General features: G+C 39.9%; 1 protein-coding gene across 2 annotated transcripts in view; it reads left to right on the top strand.

The window, feature by feature from the left end:
* Nucleotides 1-23923, top strand: part of Gfpt1 (glutamine--fructose-6-phosphate transaminase 1) — a 55966-nt gene that overhangs the window by 13091 nt on the left and 18952 nt on the right. Inside the window, exons 5-13 of one of the 2 annotated variants that reach the window (XM_028853708.2) lie at nucleotides 2039-2097; nucleotides 3483-3617; nucleotides 5932-5993; nucleotides 6608-6687; nucleotides 6873-6926; nucleotides 12068-12173; nucleotides 13776-13939; nucleotides 14817-14912; nucleotides 21741-21838. In XM_028853708.2, the coding sequence (XP_028709541.1) occupies nucleotides 2039-2097; nucleotides 3483-3617; nucleotides 5932-5993; nucleotides 6608-6687; nucleotides 6873-6926; nucleotides 12068-12173; nucleotides 13776-13939; nucleotides 14817-14912; nucleotides 21741-21838 (854 nt within the window). The remainder of the gene's footprint in view (nucleotides 1-2038; nucleotides 2098-3482; nucleotides 3618-5931; nucleotides 5994-6607; nucleotides 6688-6872; nucleotides 6927-12067; nucleotides 12174-13775; nucleotides 13940-14816; nucleotides 14913-21740; nucleotides 21839-23923) is intronic. The other variant, XM_028853698.2, reaches the window with a different exon arrangement.

Below are 23923 nucleotides of genomic sequence, written 5' to 3'. Positions count from 1 at the left end.
GTTTCCCCATTTAATTTTTTTGTTTGATTGTTTTTTAAAATGGCCTCACTCTGTAGATCTGGCTGGCCTTGAACTTGCATTGATCCTCCTTTCCTTGCCTCCTAAGAACTGAGGTTATAGCTGTGTGCCATCATTCCCTGCTAAACAGACCTGTTATTTTTATTTTTCCAGCCTTGGGCAGTGAACCCAGGGTGTATTGATGCTAGGCAAGTCTCTACCATGAGCTGTATCTGCAGCCAGTATTTCCACCTGGAGGTTCACAGTGTTTGTCATGGTAGGCGTTGGGGATTACTGCAGAGATTATAGGGATTGTCAGATGCAGTAGTGTAGTGCCTCAGGTCCTCTTTCAGTTTTGCATTTAGGTGTGTCTCTAAGGAGAAGTTTCCATCAACTGCTTGGTCATCCTGAGGAATAGCTTATATAGGGAAGGCAGGGTGAATGCTTGATTATTTATTTACCATCTTTTAAACATTAAGTGATTCTAATGTTATCCTGAGCAATGTTTTTTTTTTCCATTATTATAAACTCATGATAATTTTTTGGAGTGTCTTCAACAAAGTTGATTTTTGAGTTGGCATACAAAAAGTGGGTCTCCTAGTTACATTCATACATATGTCATTACACGTCCCACACTGCACTCCATCTTTACCCTTTCTTGCTCCCAAATAGTTCATGAGACTGAAGTGCTATGCTGCACTCCTGAGGCACCTCCGAGCAGTTTGTGGTAGATACTTGATTTATTTCAGTATACTGAGGTAGTCCTCTGTATTGCTGCAGCACTTTTCCTCTTTTGCCCCAATGGGAGCTTATTCGAGTTGGTTCCTGTTTCTTTTTGAAATGATCTCAGTAGGCTCAATTACTTTCTGTTTTTGAGACAAATGTGGGGTCTTTAGGTATACTGAGAACATTTTGAATACTATAATAAAATTAGATTGGCATTAGGTGTGGTAACAAATGCCTGTTCTGATTATACACAAGGCTGAGGCAGGAGGAGTGCTTAAGTCTAGGAGTGCAGGCCAGTCAGGGCAACAAAACCATTGTATTTAGTAATGATTATTCTTTTTTGTTGTTGTTTTGACATAGGATCTCACTTTGAGGCTCTGGCTGGCCTAGAACTCACTATGTAGGCCAGGCTGGCCTTGAACTCAGAGATCCTCCTGCTTCTGCCTTCTGAGTGCTGGGATTGAAGGCGTGTGCCACCACACACCCAGCTATAATTGTTCTTTTGATCTGTGAATTTAAAGCCACACTGTGTGGATACTGTCATGGCTGCACATAGTACTGTTAACTCTTGGCTAGCTATTTTTAACACTTTTCAGTCATCATTTAATAAAAAGATGAAATTGATCTCTCAGGATTATATTTATTTGCTCTTGGAATGTTACTTTGATATTTTCATGTGACATTCTAGAAGTCATCTGGACCTTACACAAATCAGTTTATAGAATTTGAATAAATGAACAGACACTGAGTATGGTCAACTAGAGTAGTGCTCTGCAAGTGAGGAAACAGGCCTAAGAGACTTTCTCTGCTCCTTTCATTCCCCAGTGTTAGGCTAGGTGTTTAGTGTAGCAGAAAACAGACCTGGGCTATTTCCTCATGCACATGCCCACCAACACTGTGTGCATCAGCATGGAAGCAGTGCTCTTGAGTTGCTCCATGGCAAGCCACAGTAAGAAGCACACGACACAGGAGGACACCCACTAGTATACTAATTTTTTGACTTGAGAAGAATCTATTCATAGATCAGATGTGGTGGTATGTGCCTGTAACCCTAGCACTTGGGTGACAGGAGCTGGATGATTTCCACTAGTTCAAAGCTAGCCTGGCCTACATAGTGAGACCTTGTCTCAAAAATAAGAGACAGCAGGCTGGGAGGTAATTTAGTGGCAGAGTGCTTGCCTAACATGAATCCAGGAGGTCCTGGATTCAAACCCCAGCACCACTGCCAGACACAAAACCAAAAATCTATCACAATGATAGCTAACCATAGCATTCATCAGACTTCTTATATTGTCAATACTTTTATCTCTTCTAGAATTTATTGTTATTCATAATGGAATCATCACCAACTACAAAGACTTGAAAAAGTTTTTGGTAAGTAAAGTGACCCCAAAAGACACCATCTTTGAGAATACTTGTGAGAGTCAGGGATGTGCAACATTAGACTGCTCAAGTCATAACCAAGATAATCACAGGGTGTATGGTTTATTGTATTTCTCTTTGTTGACAGTGGAGCACTTCTAATTTCTTGTGGGGCGTTTGAGGGCTAGCTATGTGCTGTACTGAGACAGTGGCGCCTCAGCATGCTCTGTTGAGTGTCTGCAGGGATGAGAACTATCTGTATGTAGCATAGTGGGAGCTGTGTGTATGGGACTACTGAACTTCTGTGACAGAGAAACTGGAGTTTCAGTTTTAAGTTAAATAGCTGTATATTACCAATAGCTCTTTATTGGACAGTTGAGAATCGCCAAAGAATTGTTACTCATTATGAAACTACTATTTTGAATATTATACCTTCCACTATTTTAATTATTTATGATTTAAATCATATGAGGTATATATGTTAAGTGTATTGAGTTGTACTCAATAACGTTATTTTGTTTCTCTATAATCAGACTTTAATTTTTATTAAAATTAGTCTTGTATTAATTGAATAATTATTAAATTTATTATTATAAATTAATTTTAATTTAAATTTTGTGTAAATTTAGTATGACATCTAAACAAATTAGTAATTAGGAAGATTGTAGGGAATGGGGAGATGCCTCAGTGGGTAAAGGGTTTGCCTCTGAGACTTGACGACACTGAGTTCATTACCTGAAACCCACACGGTGGAAAGAGAAAACCGGTTCCTCAAAGTTGTCCTCTAACCTCCAAACACACACTGTGACACACACTTATGCCTGTACTCACATACCATACATGCACACACATAATATATGTGCACACACAATTAGAAACTCATTTGGTTTTTGAGAGAAAAATTCTAGAAAATATTTGCATGGGGGCTAGAGATATGGCTCACTAGTTAAGACTTGTTGCTGCCGGGTGGTGGTGCACGCCTTTAATCCCAGCACTTGAGAGGCAGAGGCAAGTAGATCTCTGTGAGTTCAAGGCTAGCCTGGTCTACAGAGCAAGTTCCAGGACAAGCTCTAAAGCTATACAGAGGAACCTTGTCTTGAAAACAACAACAAAAACAACAACAAAGAACACCTGTTGCTCTTGCAGAGTACCTGGATTTGATTCCCATCACCCACATGGTATTTAACAACTGTTTGTAACTCCAGTTTCAGGGGATCTGTTGCCCTCTTCTGACCTCCAAGGGCACCAATCACATACATGCACAGACATTTATGTAGGCAAAACATCCACATATAAATCTCGTAAAAAAATGTAAAAGGTTAACATAAAGGAACTGTTAAAAAATCTTTGAACATTGCCTTTATTTAAATGTCTTTTTTCTGTTTCTCTACTTGCAGGAAAGCAAAGGCTATGACTTTGAATCTGAGACAGACACAGAAACCATTGCAAAGCTTGTCAAGTACATGTATGACAACTGGGAAAGCCAGGACGTCAGTTTTACTACCTTGGTGGAGAGAGTTATCCAACAATTGGTACTAAACCACGCTTTTTAAGATTAGTACGTCAGGATTGAGACAGCGACTCAGCAATAAAGCACTTGCAAGTTTGAGGACCAGAGTTTGGATTCCCAGCACCCACATAAATGCTAGCTGGATATGGAAGCCTCTTTGTAGTTCCAGCTCCCAGAGGTGGAACTGGACTCGAGCAAGCTGTGTGGTTGGCTGTATTAGCTGAGTCAGCAAATTCTGGGTTCAAGTGAGAGACCCTACCTAAGTATATAAGGCACAGAGCAACCAAATAAGATAACCAGCATCAAACCTCTTGCCTTTACCTACACTCACATATGTGCCTGCACACCCACATCTATAACCACAACCATGTGTGCTCACACACATGCCAAAATGCATGTCCAATACCTACACATGCAAAATAAAGTAATTTATGCTAGTGTTAATTTCAGGTAGCTTCTTTTTTTTTTTTTTTTTGGTTTTTCGAGACAAGGTTTCTCTGTGTAGCTTTGCACCTTTCCTGGAACTCACTTGGTAGCCCAGGCTGGCCTCGAACTCACAGACATCCGCCTGGCTCTGCCTCCCGAGTGCTGGGATTAAAGGCATGCGCCACCACCGCCCGGCCTTCAGGTAGCTTCTTAAAATGAGGTTTGATGAGCAGGAACTATGCTGATTCACTTTTTTAAAAAATTATAGACACTAGACAGCTGTATTTGTAAGGTGTTTTATTGTTAGTATCTGTGTGTGTGCGTGGTGTGTAAGTGAAGGGCGGAGGCTGGTGCTGGGTATCTTATTAAAACTGTGTTGTGCCCAGCTTTTTATGTGGGTGCTAGGAACCGAACTCACGCTTGTGTGACAAGCATTTTACCAACTGAGCCATCTCCTAGCCCCTATGCTGGTTTCTTTGAGTGTTTTTTAGGCTTCTATTGAAAACACACACACACACACACACACACACACACACACACACACACACACACACTGCAGAGAATTTTGAGAGACTGTTGTTTGAATTACTTGCTTTCCTGAGTTTGCCGTTCCATTTACTTCACAATAGCTGTATTCTAATTATTTCACTATAGTTAAAGGTTGAAAAGTAAGTTTGGGCTGGCAAGAGGGCTCAGTAGGCAAAAGCACTTGCTGTGCAGGCCTGACACCCTGAGTTTGATCCCTAGAATCCACAGCAGGGGAGAACCAACTTCAGAAAAGGTGCCCTCTAGCATCTTATGTCTTACCTTTCTTTTAAAGATTCCTTTTTTTTTTTTTTTTTTTTTTTTTTTTAAATGGTGGTAGTGGTGGTGTGCACACATGTGTAGAGTCAGGTATCAGTATTAGTGTCTGTGGTGGCCAGAAGAGAGGATTGGACCTTCTGAAGCTAGATGTCCAGGTGGTTGTGAGCTGTTCCATGTGGGTTTGGACCAATCAAGTCTCTTAAGAGAGTCTGCTTTTTTTTTTTTTTTTTTTTTTTTTTTTTTTTTTTTCGAGACAGTTTTCTGTGTAGTTTGCGCCTTTCTGAGCTCATTGTGCCAGGCTGGTGTCACAGAGATCGCTTGCTCTGTCCGAGTGCTGGGATAAACGTGCCCACCAGCCCCTTATAAGAGCAGTACTGCTTTTAACAGGGAGCCATCTCTCGTTTATTTATTTATTTGTTTGTTTATTTATTGTTTGATTTTTTTTTTGAGACAGAGTTTCTCTGTGTAACAACCCTGTCTGTCCTGGAACTCTCTTTGTAGACCAGGCTGACCTTAAACTCACAGAGATCTACTTGCCTCTGCCTCCTGAGTGCTGGGATTAAAGGCATGTGCTACCACCACCTGGCTTCTCCATCCCATTTAATAATTATGAATGTGTGTATTTGTTAAACCCAAGAGTGAGGGCAAAAAGAGTGGAGGATAATAGTGGAATATGATGATGAGGGCCAAGGATGGGTTTTGGTTGTGGAGCTTGGGATCTTTGCTAATTCTGTCCTCCCTGAACAAATTAGTAGTCTGAGAGATATGTGTCAGTTGAGAAATGTGCTACAGAACACAGTTGACTTTCCAGTTGGTCTGCCTTTAGAAGCAGTATTTGAAAGTAAGCTTGGTGATAAAAGTTAGTTTGTTCACATCAGAGCTCAGAAGACAATATCTACCTAAAATGTGGGCTTAGATGTTAGGGAGACCTTGCTGCAACATCTAAAATGAAGACTTGTTTAAAAATTAAAAAAAAAAAAACAACCTAGTTCAAAAGAGCACTAATGTGAACAACAAGTGTCCATGCAGAAGCCAGTATGTTTTAAATGTTTTTGTTTGATAATTATTACTAAGAAGTATTGCTGATATTTCCTTTTCCTCCATAGGAAGGTGCTTTTGCACTTGTGTTTAAAAGTGTTCATTTTCCTGGGCAAGCAGTTGGCACAAGGTACAGTAGATTGAAGACTAACAATGACGTGCACTTTGACACATTTGGGTTACAGGATAATTTCCAGTTGCCTATGAATGGCCATTTACTGTTGTCTTAGAGGTTTGGCTGTGTTTGTTTCTCCACACTCCTTCTTCCTTATACCACTCTTTAGCAGTATCTCTTAGTAAAGCAAATCCATTTTGTCATTGTGATTTGTCTTGGTGAGCACAATGGCTCTTTATGAATTTGAATATGGAATATTCTTTAATTTCAGCTCCAAAGCATTAACTTTCTCCATATTTTTTTGAAACATGTGCCAGATTCCTAAGCAATTGTTTAATAGCCTGTATTTTAAATTGTTCTTTTAATATGAAGTGGAACTTTCCATTCAGTTGTACACATACACCAATATATCCTCAGGCATCCTGCCTTCAGATTAAAGGTATCCTTCTGTTAGCAGACCTTAAATGCTTTTACTGCTCTAAGAACTTCATGGTCATTTCTAAAATAAATTATTTTAAGAGCATCATTAAATTTCAAATTAAAATTAATTTTGAATTCATACTTAAATTTTATATTGTTAGTGCATTATTTATGAAAAAGATTTGATTGTGACTCATCTTGCATTTCAGGCGAGGTAGCCCCCTCTTGATTGGTGTGCGGAGTGAGCATAAGCTTTCTACGGATCACATTCCGATTCTGTACAGAACAGGTAAGCTGTTGCCTTACATTGTAAGGCAGTGCAGCTCTGAGAACCCTGTTCCATTCGCTGCGGTAAATGCTGTTTGGTTAGATCTGTGTGTACATGTGCATACAATTACATAGTTCTATCTAGACATAAAAAGCTTGTTGTGGACACTCTGACAAGAAGAATTTTTCTCTGTTGTGCATCCTTAGCTAGGACTCAGATTGGATCAAAATTCACATGGTGGGAATCACAGGCAGAAAGAGGTGGGAATGCACTCTGCATGGATGGAGGGATTTCACCTGCTTCCCTTCATTTACTAATTCTTTGTTTTTGAAGTGAACTGAGGCTCTAAAAATGCTTATTTTATGGGGAAATGTTTTGACATTTTCCTTTTGCAGAATATATTTTGTCTGTTTGCTTTTGCCATTTTGAAAGTTGCATTATTTAATAACTGTTTTATTAAAATGAGAGGTTTGAGGACTATTTCAAATCTCAGGTCTTTTTTCCTCTCCTGTTTGAAAATCATAGAGGATGCATGCTGTGATTAGAGAGGGAACATAAGTGGCTGCTTCCTGAGTGGTTTGGCCTCACTTTTAACTAAACTAGATTTAAATGGTCTTTATTTAGTGCATGACATATTACTTTTAGATTTTGATTGGTTTTATTTTAATTTGGAGTCATACTTTAGTATTTATATTTGGGGGTTTTATTATTTATTGGTCTTGGGGTGGCATTCAAACCCATAGCCTTATATATACTAGTCAAATGTTCTATCATTGGCTTGTATCCTCAGCTCCTCAGTTGTCTATTTTTTTTTAAGATTTATTATTTTTTTTAATTACATGTAGACATGTATGTATGCATGTGGGTGTGCACATGAGAGTGAAAGTACCTTGGGAGGCCAGAGATACCAAATCCTCTGGGGCTGGAGTTATATATGGTTGTGAGCTGCCTGATAGGGGTTCACAAAACCAAACCCGGGTCCTCTGAAAGAGCAGGAAATACTAGGAACTGGTAAGCCATTCCTCTAGCACCAATTTCTTTCCTTCTTCCTTTCTTTTTTGAGTGGAGCTTGAAACAGGGTCTTGCATAGCCTACACTAACCTCAAACTTGCTATGTAGCCAAGGCTGACCTTTAACTCATAATCCTGCCCATGTCTCCTGAGTGCTGCAGTATGCCCACACATGGCCAAAATTGAGTTTTTAGTATATCTTTATGCAAACTCTGAACCATTTTATTGAATTACACAGAAATAGAAAACAACACTGTACTTTTTGTTTGTTTACTTACTGCTAAGAACTTTCTGTGTGTAAGTAGGAGAATGCTTGGTTCAGAAAATTGAAACCTTAATTATTAATATGTAATTCTTGGCTTTGTGAATAAGTTACCAAAGAATGCTGAGCCTGTTCGTCTTTGGTTGACTGCTTTCATGTTTTACCTGGGAAGAAAATTATTTCCTTAACCTTGATGATACTCATTTTTTTTCTTCTGTATTCTTTCCCAGTCCATGCCAGAAGGAAGACTAGTCTACCAATGATAACACACAGTCTGGTTTCACAGTTTAAGATTCCTATGACAGTACTGCTTGTTGTGTGTCATGAATATTAACTTGTAGGCTATTTTAGGTGGCTTCTAGAAATAATAATTAAAAAAAATTGAGTGAGTTCTTTAAAAATTGGGACAAACATTTATCCTGGGAGATGACACTTGATACCTATGTTTCTCTGGTTCTAGTAGGTAGATGGTGTGTAGCTCAGTACCATGCTGTCATGAGAGCAGTCTTGGTGGGAGGACTGTAGAGAGAGCTTTGGGCTGGCTTTCAGGCTTTTGCCTTTGTCTCCAACTTAAAGCCACCTCTTCTCAGTTGAACAAGAGAATTGCCAAATGAAAAAGAATTTTATAGATATTTGTAGGTAGTGATGCCTCAGCTTCTTTTAAATATTTCAATCAGATATACTTCTGTTATCTTAACAATGAAGTTACAAATATTTGGAGTTATACTCAACTTAAGCACATTTTAGAAACAAACAAAGCTTGTTGTATTTTTTAAATGTTGGTTCTGGGCTTTACTTCTTGTTTTTCAATATAGATTGTGTGTGTTGAGACAGTCTTACTGTATAGTTGAGGTTGAGGTTGAGGTTGGCTTTAAACTGTTGATTCCCCCACTCAACTTCCAGAGTACTAGGATTAGAGGCATGTCACACCTGTGACATGAATCTTTTTAGAAACAAACAATTCAGTGTTTTTTTTTTTTTTAAATTATTAAAAAGTTTTTGAGGTTTTATTTTTTTGTGTGTGTATGAGTGTTTGCCTGCATATATGTCCATGTACCACATGTATGCAGTACCCGAAGAGCCCAGAGATGATATTGGATCCCCTGGCTCTAGAGTTACAGATGATTGTGAGCTACCTTGTGGATGTTGGAAATTCAACCCAGGCCCTCTGGAAGAATACCCAGTGCTGTTAACCAATGAGACCTCTCCCCAGCATCCCACTATGTAGCTCTGACTGGCTTAGAACTTGCTATATAGGACAGGCTGGCCTTGAACTCAACAGAAATCTGCTAGCTTCTGCCAGCTTGAGTGCTGGATAAAAGTTATGTGCCACTAGGCTCCTTGATTTAAAATTCACTTTTTGATGGATAGTTTTAAGATTTTTGTCAAAGGCAAGTAGCTGTTAAATTAGCACTGCAATGGAGTCCCTTGGATCTATGCCTTTGTGAACAATTGCTGCCTTTTGATAGTATGTCAGTGAATACTTACATTTGAAGTTTGAATATCTTCTCTGCTTTTGAGTTTGACTGGGAAGTACTATTTTGGTTTCATGCTTAAATCATTCTAGATAACCACAGATAGACCTTTGGATATATATTTCTAAGAATAATTATCTAGTCATTGTACATACATTTTAGAGGCTAAGATATGAATTTTTACAAGTAACTTGTGGTATTCTGTGGCTATTCTGCCCTTGGTTTATAAAGCTCTACTATGATGTGGCTTTTGAGAAAGGACATAGCTGTTCCTGGTAGCCCAGTTTGGCCTCAAACTATGTAGCTGAAACTGGCTTTGAACTAATCTTTCTGCTTCTGACCTCCCAGGTACTAGGACTACAAGCATGGCTTTAACTTAGAGAATTTGTCATACCAGCATCCTTCCTCATTTCTGTGTTAGCTGTGAATTAGCAAAAAAGAAAAAGAAAAACAATTATTACTGATGAATTAAGTACTAGGATTAAAAAGATACTAAAAATGCACTACTGAGACAGGAGAGATTCTTGGCTTATAGCATTTCCTGTGACTAGGAGTAGGTGCCATATTTATAGCATGTCCTGGTTAAAGTGACATGTGCTTTGCTTTTTAATTACATTTATGTACTCGTGTATGTGTATATATGTTATGCGCATACCACAGCATATTTGTGGCAGTCAGAGGATAGATTGTGGGAGTTAGCATTCTCCTTTCACCATGTGGGACCTGGGGATTGAACTTAGGTCTTCAGGCTTAGTGGCTAGTGCCTTTACCTGCTGAGCCTTCTCATCAGCCCTCTTTGCTTTGATTTTAATTGAGTATTCTATGTAGCTGGAAGTTTCTCTGGTCCTGCCCAGCCCTGCAGTCAGGACAAATCTCTCCTACCTGTGTCCTGCAGCCACTTGGTCCCAAGTAAACACACAGAGGCTTATATTATTTACAATCTGTATGACCTATGGGTCAGGCTTCTTGCTAGCTAGCTCTTATAACTTAACTCAACCCATTTCTATTAATCTGTATGTTGCCACGTGGCCGTGACTTTACCGTACTGCTGGCATCTTGTTGCTCTTTGGGTGGCAGGCTGGCGTCTCCTCTCACTCTCACTCTCCTTTCTTCTTCCATCTCTTTAGTTCGAGTATCCCACCTAACCTTATTCTGCCTTGCCATTGGCCAAACAGTTTTATTTTTCAACCAATCAGAACAACACATATTCACAGCATACAGAAAGACATCCCACAGCAATTCTAGGCTTGACTTTCTGTGCTTACAAGCTGTTAAAATCTCAAGAGATTTTATTAAAAAAATTAACTTGGCACTAGTCTGCCTTTATTTTTCATTGCACCATATTGATTATGTTTTTTAGTGTTTTTTTATTTAAATATTTTATTTTATATGTATGAATGTTTTGCCTGCATGCATATATGTGTATCACAAGTGTACCTGGTCCCCAGGGAGGCAGAAGAGGGAGTCTGGGCTCTTGGAATTGGAGTTATGGACAGATGTGAGCTACCATATGGGTGCTGAGTCAAACTTGGGTCCTTTTGCAATAGCAATGAGTGCTCTTTATTTTTGTCTTAGGATTTCTATTGCTGTAATAAGACACCATGACCACAGCAACTCTTTTTTGTGTGTGTGTGTGTGTGTTTGTTTTTTAAACTTGTTTTTTTTGAGACAGGGTTTCTCTGTGTTGTTTTGGTACCTGTCCTGGATCTTGCTCTGTAGACCAAGCTGGCCTCAAACTCACAGAGATCCGCCTGCCTCTGCCTCCCCAGTACTGGGATTAAAGGCTTGCACCACCACTGCCTAGCGTACATAGCAACTCTTATAAAAAACATTCAATTGGAGCTGACTTACAGTTTCAGAGGATTAGTCCGTCATCATCATAGCAGGGAGCATGGCAGCATGCAGGCAGACATGGTGTTGGAGAAGGAGCTGAGAGTTCTACATTTGGATCACAGGCAGAGAATTAGCTTGAGCTTCTGAGACATGAAAGCCCACCAACCTAGTGACTCACTTCCAACAAAGCCACACCTACTCCAACAAGGCCACACCTCCTAATAGTGTCAACCCCCTAAGGACCAAGCATTCAAACACATGAGTCTGTGACACACCTGTGAGTTTGGGAAGGGTAGCCATTTTTCTAGCTCTGCAGCCTCTAGATTTTTAAAAGTTGTCATTAATAAATTCTTATCGCCGGGCGGTGGTGGCGCACGCCTTTAGTCCCAGCACTCAGGAGGCAGAGCCAGGTGGATCGCTGTGAGTTCGAGGCCAGCCTGGGCTACCAAGTGAGCTCCAGGAAAGGCGCAAAACTACGCAGAGAAACCCTGTCTCAAAAAACCAAAAAAAAAAAAAAAAAAAAAAAAAAAAAATTCTTATCAATAAATTCTTTTCTACCTGAAAAGAATCGACATTTTAGAGTTTACCATGCAGCACTGTTGTCTGCCATGCAGTCTTTGTAGCCGCTGTTTCACTGCACTTCCTGTCTTCTCTTACTGGCTTAGTGCATGGAAATCCAGAGAGCAACCTCAAATTTGAGAACTACTGAATTTGTTTGTGTTGCTCTTTCTTCCTTTTGGTGTTGACTTTATGAACAGTTATGCCTGTTTCTAAATTGTAGCATGATTTTCTTGCTGACTTATGTTATCTCTGTGCTCTAGGCAAAGACAAGAAAGGAAGCTGCAATCTCTCCCGTGTGGACAGCACGACATGCCTTTTCCCTGTTGAGGAAAAGGCAGTTGAATATTACTTTGCTTCTGATGCAAGGTGAGCTTCCTTCATTGAGTCAAGATAATTTTTAGGAAAACTTCCCCATACCATGAATGTATTTGTAAAAGTCTAGGTGCTGAGACTAGAACCTCTGACTCCTGTATGCCAAGTAAGCAGTCTACTACTAATGATGTCTTAGCTCCAGAATTCTCTCAATTGAGAAATTAGAGGTCACCTTGTTAGACATGAGACAATAAGAACACCTTTTCTACCCCTTCAAAGCATGTTGGTCACTTTACCAAAACAAATATATTCTTAGAGACCTATTCTAATGTATTTACTTTGGAGTATTTGTTTGTTTCTTTATTTTGTTTCATTTCCAAGAGGTGTACCCAAGAATTATAGGGAGGAGGGATGGCTTTTCTAGCAGTTACAGTTGCTAAGATACTATAGTTTAGGTCTCATGTGGACATTATAGCTTTTATATTTAGAGTTGACTTACAGCATAATGCTTTTACAAAGGAAGACTGAAATTTTAAAAGGAAGTGCTGTGGAATATTTAGAGGCATTGGTAATTCGAATACTGTAGGAGTAGGGATGAAATAGAACCTCTCAGATACTTGATTCATTCACTGGGACTGAAAATAAGAGGGAATAAGAATGAGAAAATTGTACCACTTAGTACTTCCCGGAGTATATTATCTGAGTGAGAAACAGACTTTACAGTTTTCTAGATTTTGCAAACTTGTCTTTGCTGTCATTAAGTGGCTTTGCTACACAGAACTAATAGTCATGACCTAGACTAGAAACTGCAGGAGCATATTGGCTTTTGATTCTTTCTTAATGCGTATTGAGCAATGCCATGTGCTAGCCTCAGGAGAATGGTGAGATAAAATACTGTTTGCTTTGCCATAACAGAGGAGATAACACTTGCCTTTAACAAGATCATTTAATCCCTCATGAGTAGATCTTTTTTAAGGGAATGAAGCTCCAACTGAGCTAAGGGACGGTCAGGAGCTAATTAGATGAAGGGCTGGGAGAAGAACATTCACTCTGTACAGGTGACACACCTGTGAGTTTGGGAAGGGTATCAAACCGCTTAGTAGAAGAGAGAATGCTCGATGGGACATTTGAGACAATTTAAAGTTTTCCTGAGAGCCAGCGGGAGCTGAAAAGTGATTTGTTGGGTGAAGGAAAATTTTTGATTAGCATTACCTTTTGATGTTGACTTGAACAGAAAAGGAGAACAGGTAGAGAGGTAAGAGAAGTAGTGGTAGTTAGGGTGTTACAGAAAGAAGCCAGCCAAAGAGCTGGTGGCAGCTTGTGTTCATCAGCGATAGTGACATGGAACTGTTCAGAAATAGGGGTTAAAATGACAGGCTTAGTGAGAGCTGGAATGAGGTGGAAATAGCCATGCCTTCTGATTTTTCTAATTGGTTAGGTTGCTGTACAAAGGTTTACTTTATTATTATTATTATTTTTTTAAACACAATGACCACATCCTCAATATGGCTCTGAAGGTAGTGAAGGCATTGGCAGTTAACATGTGGTGTAAGATGAGACTTGGAGTTTGAGCTTTGTCTGGTGTTCTAATGATAGCTTTCTTGGTGACAGTGATCCTTGGTTATCAATGATAACATCTCCTTGACTGTTTTGTAGTGCTGTGATAGAGCACACCAATCGTGTCATCTTTCTTGAAGATGACGATGTTGCAGCAGTGGTGGATGGCCGTCTTTCCATCCATCGAATTAAACGAACTGCAGGAGACCATCCTGGCCGAGCTGTGCAAACCCTCCAGATGGAACTCCAGCAGATCATGAAAGGTGAGTATCTTGTGATGTTAGGTCTTGGGATGCTTAAAGAAAGGAAGCATTCTACTTCCCGCCCTGCTTATGAAACTTCTAGATGATGAGTGGATGGTTAACCCAGGAAAAGGGCTGCCTCTGTAGAAATTATCTGCTAGTCTTAGAACAGTTCTTGAAACTAAGTCATGGTTTGTTTTTAACTTTGTAAAAAGGAGATAGTACCACATGTTTAAAGATGCTTTGTAAGGGTGAATATGGCTCATGCTCTGTTCAGTACTATTCTTGTATTCTCTCTGTGCTTCAGCCTTCTCATGTATTAAGAGGAGAAAATAGAATCCATCTCATTAAGGTTGTGTTGAAGATCAAGAAGGCTGATCTGAATAAAGCTCTTAGAACAGTACCTGATATGAGTGTATCCTACATAATGTGTACTGCCATTAACAGTTAGGATTTTTATTCTCCTTTCTGATTGGGTTGTAATAGGAATTATATTGTAAAACTACTGTCTGCAAAGTCCCATGAGCCACACTATCATCCATACCAGGAAGTACATACTGATCTTACTCATAAGTAAGGAATTTTTGCAGTTGACATAGTAAAGGATAGCTTGATGAGTCTGAACTTAAATTTGACTCAAAAATTATCTTATGCCCTGGTTTTTGTGTAACTATGCATTTTAGCTACTGAGTAAAGAAAAGTGGCTTTCTTCCTTCTTAATTTTCATGTAGAGTAGAACACTCATGCAAGCTTCTAGGAAGTTAACCTGATTTCTTTACTGCATGACCTTTTGTTTCATCTATCAAGATTATGTTGAGAAGAGATAGACTTGTGTACAGATTTCATATCCTTTAGCTCATTTACTGTTGTTTTAATTATGTAATTTCTATTTTTGTAGGCAACTTTAGTTCATTCATGCAGAAAGAAATTTTTGAGCAGCCAGAATCTGTTGTGAACACAATGAGAGGAAGAGTCAATTTTGATGACTATACTGGTAATGGTATTTACTACTTCTTCACCCCAGTCTCTTGTAGGAGTGCCATTAGCAACTGGAAAGTTGATTGTCCTTTACGTAGATCTGTGGAACAGCTGGGATTGCCAGACATCAAAGTGTGATTGCACCTCAGGTTGGAGTCACAATCACAGTAGTCAGACTCAAGAGACAGGTGCTGGGATGATGGGGAGGAGTCATGATTTATTTCTTATGTAGTTTCCCCTGGAGATGACGAAAAGTTGTAGAGTTGGATAGGAGTAAGGGCCCAACAGTGTGAATGTGTGTAATCCCACTGAATGGCATATTGAAAAATGGTAAAGGGGGGTGACGGTCACATCCTGGGTTCCTGCTGTGGCTATCAGGGATAGTTCTTTGCATGTCTTGGACATTGTGGATTCTGAAAAGAACCTGTCTGCTTGCTCAGGTTACACGAATCAGCCAGGCTAGATTTCTTTCTGAATTTTTTCCTTCAGATTTATTTGTTTTATGTGTATGAGAGCTTTGGCTACCTGTATGTATGTGTGCCTGGTGTTTTTGGAGGTTAGAAGAGGATGTCAGATCCTCTGGAACTGGAGTTGCATATAATTGTGAGCCATCATTTGGGTCCTGGGAACAGAACCCAAGTCTTCTGTAAGAACAGCAGGTGCTCTTAACCACTGAGTCATCTCTTTAGCCCTTGGGTTTCTCTCATAAGTAAGCAAAAGCATGAACTTCTGCAGAGGTCTTTCTTGCAGAGGTTTGCACCTAACTCCATGTTTAAGGGAGAAGTCAAAGTGCAACACTAGTCTCTAGAACATACAGACATCTTATGGCTGTAAACTTAGTCTTCATCTCATGTCATAGGAGTAGACTATAGTAAAGTTTCTGATGTAGTCTTGCCCACAGTATTTTAATCATGTGGGTGTGGAGAGATGGCTCAGAGGTTAAGGGCACTGATTGCTCTTCCAGATGTCCTTAGTTCAATTCCGAGCAACCACATGGTGGCTCACAACCATCTATAGTGAGATCTTGTGCCCTCTTCTGGCCTGCAGGGATACATGCACACAGAACACTGGATACATAATTAATAAATACATCTTTAACAAAATATTTTAATTTTGTGTAAAGGAGATCATTATACAATTAATAATTTCAAGAAAAGTAAAATATCCTAGCACTAGAAAATGCTTAAAGTTTAATACTGAATTTAGGAAATATGAAGAATGAGTCTGTTTGTGGAAAGGGATGTTGGGATGAAGGAAGGCCTCGTGAAATATGGAAGATATAAATAAGTGGATGACAGGTGGGAACACTCAGCTGGCTAGAAGAGCATTAGCTAAGGACATTGGTGGGAAAACCATTAGGAGGCTGTTTATGGATTCCAGATCTAGTATTTGAAGAGCTATAAAAGAAGGGGAGAGGAACTGTCCTGAAGAGGGGAGAGCTCAGTGGAGATGCTTCTGTTAAAGAGCTGAAGAGCTTTAAAAGACTGGGTGCCAGGCTCCAGGGTATGGAAGGAGTGAGAGCCTGGGTTATAAACATATATCAGTAGGATGTTGATCTGTCTGGGACACAATGAGAAGAGAAAGAGAGGGATCCAGGTGAGAGACAGGAGCAAGACAGTGAAGACCCATATCTATGTGAGCAGGGAGACTCAGGGAGGACCAGAAAACAGTGCTGAAAGGATTTGTGGAAAAGGATTTGTTTGTTAAGGGAAGGGAATGAGACTGACTTTGAAAACTTCATGTTTTGTTGTCCTGTGCCTCCACCCTGCATCCAAGGGATCAAAACTAGGGTCTTACATATACTAAGCGTGTAGTCTACTACTGAGTTAGACCCTCAGCTCTGAGACATTTACTGTTTTAAAAACTCTTACATGTATTACGTGTATACAAGTTGTCTAATGTAAATGGGATAGCAGTTGTCTTATGTTTTTAGGGCGAAGACATCAGGGCTCTGTCTGTTTAAATGTCTTGTCAAAGGTCACATTCATGGAGCCAAACTTGTCTATGTGTGTGTGCGCTGTGTTCTTCCTGAGTACTACCTGCCATCTCCCAGGTTTTCTTGCTCTTTCCATTAGTTATGGCTTATGTCATCAAAATTAGTCTAAAGCATTATCCAGATATAATGACACATGTGTGGAAGGCTGAGGCAGGAACATCGAGTTTGAGACCCGCCTGGTTTACATAGTGAGAATCTGTCTCTCTCACAGACTGTATATAAGACATTTCAGACCTTGGAGCACTCCTAATATTATCCTAAAAGCTATCAGGGAATTTGCTAGGACCAAGTTTAGGAAACATGGTATTTAGCTAACCACATCTTAACCTGCCTGCCATTCTTGATCTCCATCTGCAGTGTTAGCCTCTCTGGTAGACTCTGCTCTTTTGGGAGGTGGGGTAGGCTGGTAGGTAGCCCTGAATGCCTTGGAACTCACTTTGAAGAACAGGCTAGTCTCAGACACACAGAGATCTACCTACCTCTGCCTCTGGAGTGCTGGAATTAAAGGTATGCCCCACCATGCTAGTTTGTCTGTTTTTATATTGAGTTTCCTAACTTGCTTTTGTATGACCCCACCCCAGCCTTCACCAATTTTTTTTCTGTTGTATAGCCATACATTTGGTTTTGAATGAGTTTATTAAGTATATGGCAAGCAAAAGTAAAAGAATAAATAGAAAATGATGGATACATTGTTGATAGAACAAAATACCAAATTGGGCACTCAAAACATCTAGCAGAAACTAGCTGGGAAAACCTCTTAACTCAGTTACTTGGAGTCTAGTCTGAGTAGAATGGTCCCTCAAGTGAGTGGAGGCTTCTAAGTAACAGTGGAGATGACATTGTCAAATTGGATGTAGCAGAAACTGACCTAGGATGTTGAGGCGGTCAGCTAGAGCTCCCAGTTGAGCTTTTTCACCATGGCTAAGCTTCTATGGCTAAATTTTTGGCTTTTCCTCCCCACTATAGACACTTTATTACAGGAAAAATAGTTTTTCCTTGGAGCTGTTCTTAAGGGCACAATGTTTTTATTATTGTTATTATTATTATTATTATTATTATTATTATTACTACTTTTTTTTTTTTTTTTAACTTGGGCTGTTTTACTGTGTTCTTCTCTTCCCTATCATGGTGTTGAGTAGGGGGAACATCTTCAGATCTTAGAGAACAAACGTTCTTGGGTCTTAAATGGTGTGTGTGTGTGGCAACCCTACTTCCAGAGGCGGTTTCTCAGTGAGTTCAAATAGCACATAACAATTTACCAGTATATAACATACATTATACTTCCTAAAACCTTCATAACGCATGCCAAGGCCTGTGGCAACACTGTGCTTTCATACTGTGGCTTAATTTAGAGCAGGGACAGGAGGGAGCCAGGTAATGGTCACAGGGGACTTGAAAGCCTAAAGTAGTGTGGATTGTATTCTAAGTCATTTGGGAAACCAGCAGTAATGTTTTTGTTGTTGATTTGTTGTGTTTCTACTTTGCTCATATGTGGGGGTTTGGGAGCAGTATATGTGGGCATGTGTGTTTGTGTACATGTGTGTAGTTGTGTTTGTGTGTGTGTGTTTTTAAACTCTGGGGGCCTACCACCCAGCTCCCAAATAAATACACTTATTCTTATTTATGAATGTCTGGCCTTGGCTTGTTTCTAGTCAGCTTTTCTAACTTAAATTATCCTGTTTCTCTTTAACCATGTTTTGCCTCTGGACTTTTTACCTTCCTTTATTCTTTATTTTATATATCTTTCTTTCCTTCTTACTCTGTGGATGGGTAGCTGGCCCCTGGCATCCTCCTCTCCTCCTTTTTTTTTTCTCCTTGCTCATTCTTTTTTTGAGCCTAGATTTCTCCTATGTATTCTCTCTGCCTGCCAGCCCCAACTATCCTTCTCCAGCCTAGCTATTGGCCATTCAGCTCTTTATTAGACCAATCAGGTGTTTTAGGCAGGCAAGTAACACAGTTTCACAGAGTTAAACAGTGCAACACATCTTTGCACCATTAAACAAATATTCCACAGCACAAACAAATGTAAAACATCTTAAACTAATATTCCACAACACATGTGGAGGTCAGAGGTCAATGCTGAGTGTTTTCCTCAGTTGCCTTCCACCTTATTTTTGACATAAGGTATCTATACTGAACCTGGAGCTCACTGATTGGTTAGATTGGCTGGTCATTGAGCTTCCTAATGTTGGAATTTGCCTGTCTCCACCTTCTTAATGATGGGATTACAGGCACCCATTTTGATGCCCAGATTTTTATGTGAGTGCTAGAGATCCAAAATAAGGTCCTCATGCTTGCACAGCAAACACTGCCCATTGAACCATCTCCAGCCTGCTTTGCTAATTAAAAAAGAGAGAGATGAGAGAATGTTGCTGCCATCATCTTCAGAGAGATGATGATCCGAAGGGATTTCAGGAGAGGGATGTGGTAGGTGGGCAGAGATGGGGGTGTCTAAGCAATCTAGGAAATGCCAACATTGGAACTGGAGCAGTTAGGTAGGTGGCAGTGACAAAGACTGAGAGAAGAGTGGGCTTGTATACAAACAGTACTGCAGTGTTGGTACATTGATACCACATTAAGGAAACCTGGGGGTGGAGCGCAAAAATGCATCAGTGTTGCATTAAGGAATAAGAACTGAAAAACTTCCTCTTGGAGTAGTTTGACCAAGAAAGAGCTCAAATTTGAATTCTCTGCTTCTCTCCCTGTGTCTTCCGTTCGTGGTTACTGGCATGTTGGTAGCATGTCTATTCTACCAACGGATGAGTGATCTCTCCCTGTTGCTTCTCTGTTGTGTCTGATCTGTCTGTGTGTTGTGCTGTCCCTAACAGAGCTTTGCTCTATATTGAACAACACAGAAAACATGGTATGGGAAAGAAATGAGGGATTCTTTATAAAAATTCTTTGAGTTTACAAGGAAAGAAGTTACTTTATTGACCCAGAACAGCACTCAAAACCTCAAACAGATCTATATGCACACATTGCTTCCAACATTTATGTGTTTTTAGTTTAAGCTTGCTTTCAACCTGTTTGCTGCTTTTGGCAAACGATTACCACAGCACACATGCATTATTCTGGGTCAGGGGCATGGAAAGTACATAATTTAAGATTAAAACTGTGCATTTAGCTTAAGTTGCAAAAGCTGATTGAATGAGAAATCCAAGGCATATTAATGTTGGTAATGTTGTTCTCTTAAAGGCAGGTTGAGCAGGCTGAGCATACAGCAGGGTAGCAGGTTGAATGTACAGTCTTAAATGATCTCAATGCATATTATTAATTTGGCTGTAGGGTCTGGCAGTAATTCAGTCTCATTGAAGACAAGAAGTATTTTTAGAAAAATGTATCACCATAGTTTGGAGTTTGTAGAAATAAACATAATGAAGATAGTTTTCTAGGTAGCTTTACTGAAGTATAATTAGATATAATGAAAATAATCATTTTGTATGTGTGATTATACATACCCATGTTTAGCTGTGTGTGTGTGTGTGTGTGTGTGTGTGTGTGTGTGTGTGTGTGTGTGTACTTATGTGCATGTGCTTATGTGGAAGCCAGAGGCCAACCTTGGGTGTTGTTTCTCAGGCTTATTCCACTTTGCTTTGTTTTTGTTAGTTTGTTTATTGAGATAGGTTCTGTCACTGAGTCTTGGCATTTGTGGATTAGGCTAGTATGGCTGGCAGTGAGCCCCAGGGATCCTTCTGTCTCTCTCCCCAGTGCTGGGATTATAAGCACATCCCATCATGCCCAGCTTTTTACATGGATTCTGGGGATCAAACTCATGCTTGTGTGGCAAGCACTTTATGAATTAGCCTATGTCTCCACCCATACATTTATCATTTATTTTCTTACTTTGATTTGTTTTATGTATATATGTAGGCACATGTATCATAGCATGCAGGTAGAGGTCAGAGGACAGTTTGTAGGAGTTGGTTCTCTCCTTCTATCATGTGGATCCTGGGAGTAGAATTCAGGTCATCAGGTTCGGCAGCAAGTGCCTTTACTTGCTAAGTCATTTCGCCTACCCAAATTCATCATTTTAAAAAAATTACTATTTTTTAAAAGATTTATTTATTTTATGTGTACGCATGTTTTGCCTGAATGTAGGTATATGCATCGTGTGCATGTGCATTCCTGGTGTTAGAAGATGTCAGATTCTCTGGAACTGGAGGTCCAGACAGTTAGTTGTAGCTGCTGTGTGGGTCCTGGGGACTGAACCCAAGTCCTCTGGAAGAGCAGCAAGTCCTCTTGACCACTGAGCCATCTCCAGCCCCAAATTCATCATTCTAAATGTAACATCCTGTTTTCTTTTTTCTAAGCCAGGATCTTGCTATGCTGCCTAGACTGCTCTTGAATTACTAGTGTCAAATGGCTCCATTGCCTCAGCTTCCTAGTAAGATTCTGGGTTTTGACAGAACTTCGTAACAGTCATAATCATGACCTCAGCAGAGTCAAGATATAGAACAGCTCTATCATTCTGGAAACTTCCTTATGCCCCTGTTGTCTTCTCTCCAAATCCAGCTTTCAGTGCCAGCACACCTCCTGGTTCTGTCCCTATAGTTTTTCCTTTGAGGTAACTTTTCATCTCAGAGAGGGATGGAAAGTGACTTGAAATGAATCAATGCCTGTTTGACTCCTTGGTGGTTGAGTGAGGTGGGTGCAGATTTGGTGAGGGACCAGTTAAGATGTGCACTGTTAATTTACATAACTACAGTAAAATATTCTTCCAAAAAGGAATATGAATTGCTTAAAACAGTAGTATTAATTTTTCAGATAGACAGTGGATACTTATGAAAAGGATTTTCTGCTTTATATGGTTCTTTCCTAAATAATTATATACACAAATTTCTATTTCAGTGAATTTGGGAGGTTTGAAAGACCACATTAAGGAGATCCAGCGGTGTCGGCGGTTGATCCTTATTGCTTGTGGCACAAGTTACCACGCTGGTGTGGCAGTAAGTAGCCTCTTTACATTTTAGTTATGTCATATTGGAATCAGGATATCTGCAGATCAGTAGTATTTCTAGTAACATACCATGTAAAACTATCTTTAAAACTTTAAAAATTATTTTTGTATGCATGTATGATACGTGTAGGGAAGCATGCATGTGAAGGTCAGGGGTTAGCTGTGGAGTAGGTTCTGTCCTTCCACCTTTATGTGGGTTTTGGGGATTCATTCCGGTCTCCAGGCTTGTATGACAATTCCCTTTACCTATTGAGCCTTCTTGCTTTAGCCTCGTAAAGCTATCTTTTGTTAAAACATGTTATTGTGTCGTTTTTTTTACATGACATTTCAGGGAAGGGACAGAGGGATTCCTAGTTGCTTGAATTATTTGTTAATGGAAGATACACTATAGAAAGTCTTTACATATACACATAGGCTGCCTTGACATCATAACCAGAGAGGGAAGGGGCTTTGTACTGTTGTAAGTAGCCCACAGAGCATGCCTTCTTATAGTCATTAAGTGTTTTGTTGAGACCAAGATCCTCCTTCCTCAACCTCTTAATATGGCTTTTGGGGTTTGCTTATTTTCTTAGAATTGCCCAATAGACTCAGACAGACGGCCAGGGACTTCTGGGAGTCTCAGCAGGGTTTGCTTTACAGGTACATTTCTGCAAAGAAAGGAAGTCTGCTTATTAACACACTTTTTGATTGTTTTGAATTTTAGATTTATTTGTTTTATTTTATGTGTGTGAGCGTTTTGCCTGCAAGTATGTCTGTGTACCACGTGTGTGCCTGGTGCCCTTGCAGGTCAGAAGAGGACATTGGCTCTCCTGGAATTACTGATGGCTGTGAGTTGCCCTGCTGGGAACTGGACCTGAGTTCTCTGCAAGAGCAGCTGATGCTCTTGACTACTTAGCTATCTCTCCAACCCAGACTTTATTAAATTAGCGTTTAGAAGCTGAAAGTCCTGTGTTAGGGACTTACATTGATTGTCAGTAAAGAAACTGGGACATGATGGCCTCTTAATAAATTGGATCCAGCTGTAGTTTTTTCATAAGGAAGTAGATTACACACTGGCATACACAGGTCTCTTGCACTCAGTTTCTGCTTTAAGATTGATTTCCAAAGTTCATGTAAATTTTTTATTTGCTGTGGCACAAATATTTGTCTTACCCTGTGGGATCTAATTTTTTTTTCTTTTTGATTTTTTTTTTTTTTTTTTTCGAGACAGGGTTTCTGTGTAGCCCTGGCTGTCCTGGAACATACTCTGTAGACCAGGCTGGCCTCAAACACCCAGAGATCCAGCTGCCTCTGCCTCCCAAGTGCTGGAATTAAAGGTGTGGGCTGCCACTGCCCGCCGAGTTATTTTAATTTTTAATATCTGGTAGGTTGTTAGGTTTGTTTGTTTGAAGATAAAATTCCAATGTAATAATTTGTAATCTAGGGGGAAATTTTTTGCTTACATTTATTTGAAGGAAAACATTTAGCTTATTAGTGTCAGTATCTAATTTATGAATAATTATAAATAAATTACACCATTATAATTAAAAGTAAGAGCATTTAATTTTCAGATAATTGGCATTCATGTTATGTAATACTGTTAGTGTTATTATCCTGTTGCTGCAATGTTGTGCCAGACTAGAATCATTCTAGAACCAAGCACAACAAAGCAATTCTGTTTCAGTTTGTGGGCAAGTAAAAGTTCCAGAGCTGTGGAGTAAGGGCAACTTAGCAGGAGTTTTGGGGTTTAAAGCTTTCTCTCCCACCCTCGGTTTCTCTCTGTCCCTCCCTCCCTCTCTGTTTCTGTCTGTGCATGCATGTGTGACCCATAGAAGGCAGAAGAATGGGTAGGACTCCTTAGAACTGGAGGTGTAGGTGGTGAGCCACTAGTCCTGGGTGCTGGGAAAGAAACTCGGGTCCTCTGCTGCAGCTCTCCTGCACCAGCCTTTGTGGTTTTATTGCTGTAAAAGAGGAATGTGGAGATGAGGCTAGAGACAGGCTGGTGGTGGTGGCCGAAGAAACAGGTGAAGGGCTGGTGACCGAGAACGTCTGTTGTCTGTGTTAAAGCACCGCCATGTGCCTGTACATCTGTAGG

The sequence above is a fragment of the Peromyscus leucopus genome, chromosome 3 (assembly GCF_004664715.2).
Source record: "Peromyscus leucopus breed LL Stock chromosome 3, UCI_PerLeu_2.1, whole genome shotgun sequence".
Lineage (NCBI taxonomy): Eukaryota > Metazoa > Chordata > Mammalia > Rodentia > Cricetidae > Peromyscus > Peromyscus leucopus.
Note: the sequence above shows the minus strand (reverse complement) of the source record. Positions and strands in the feature narration are given on the sequence as shown.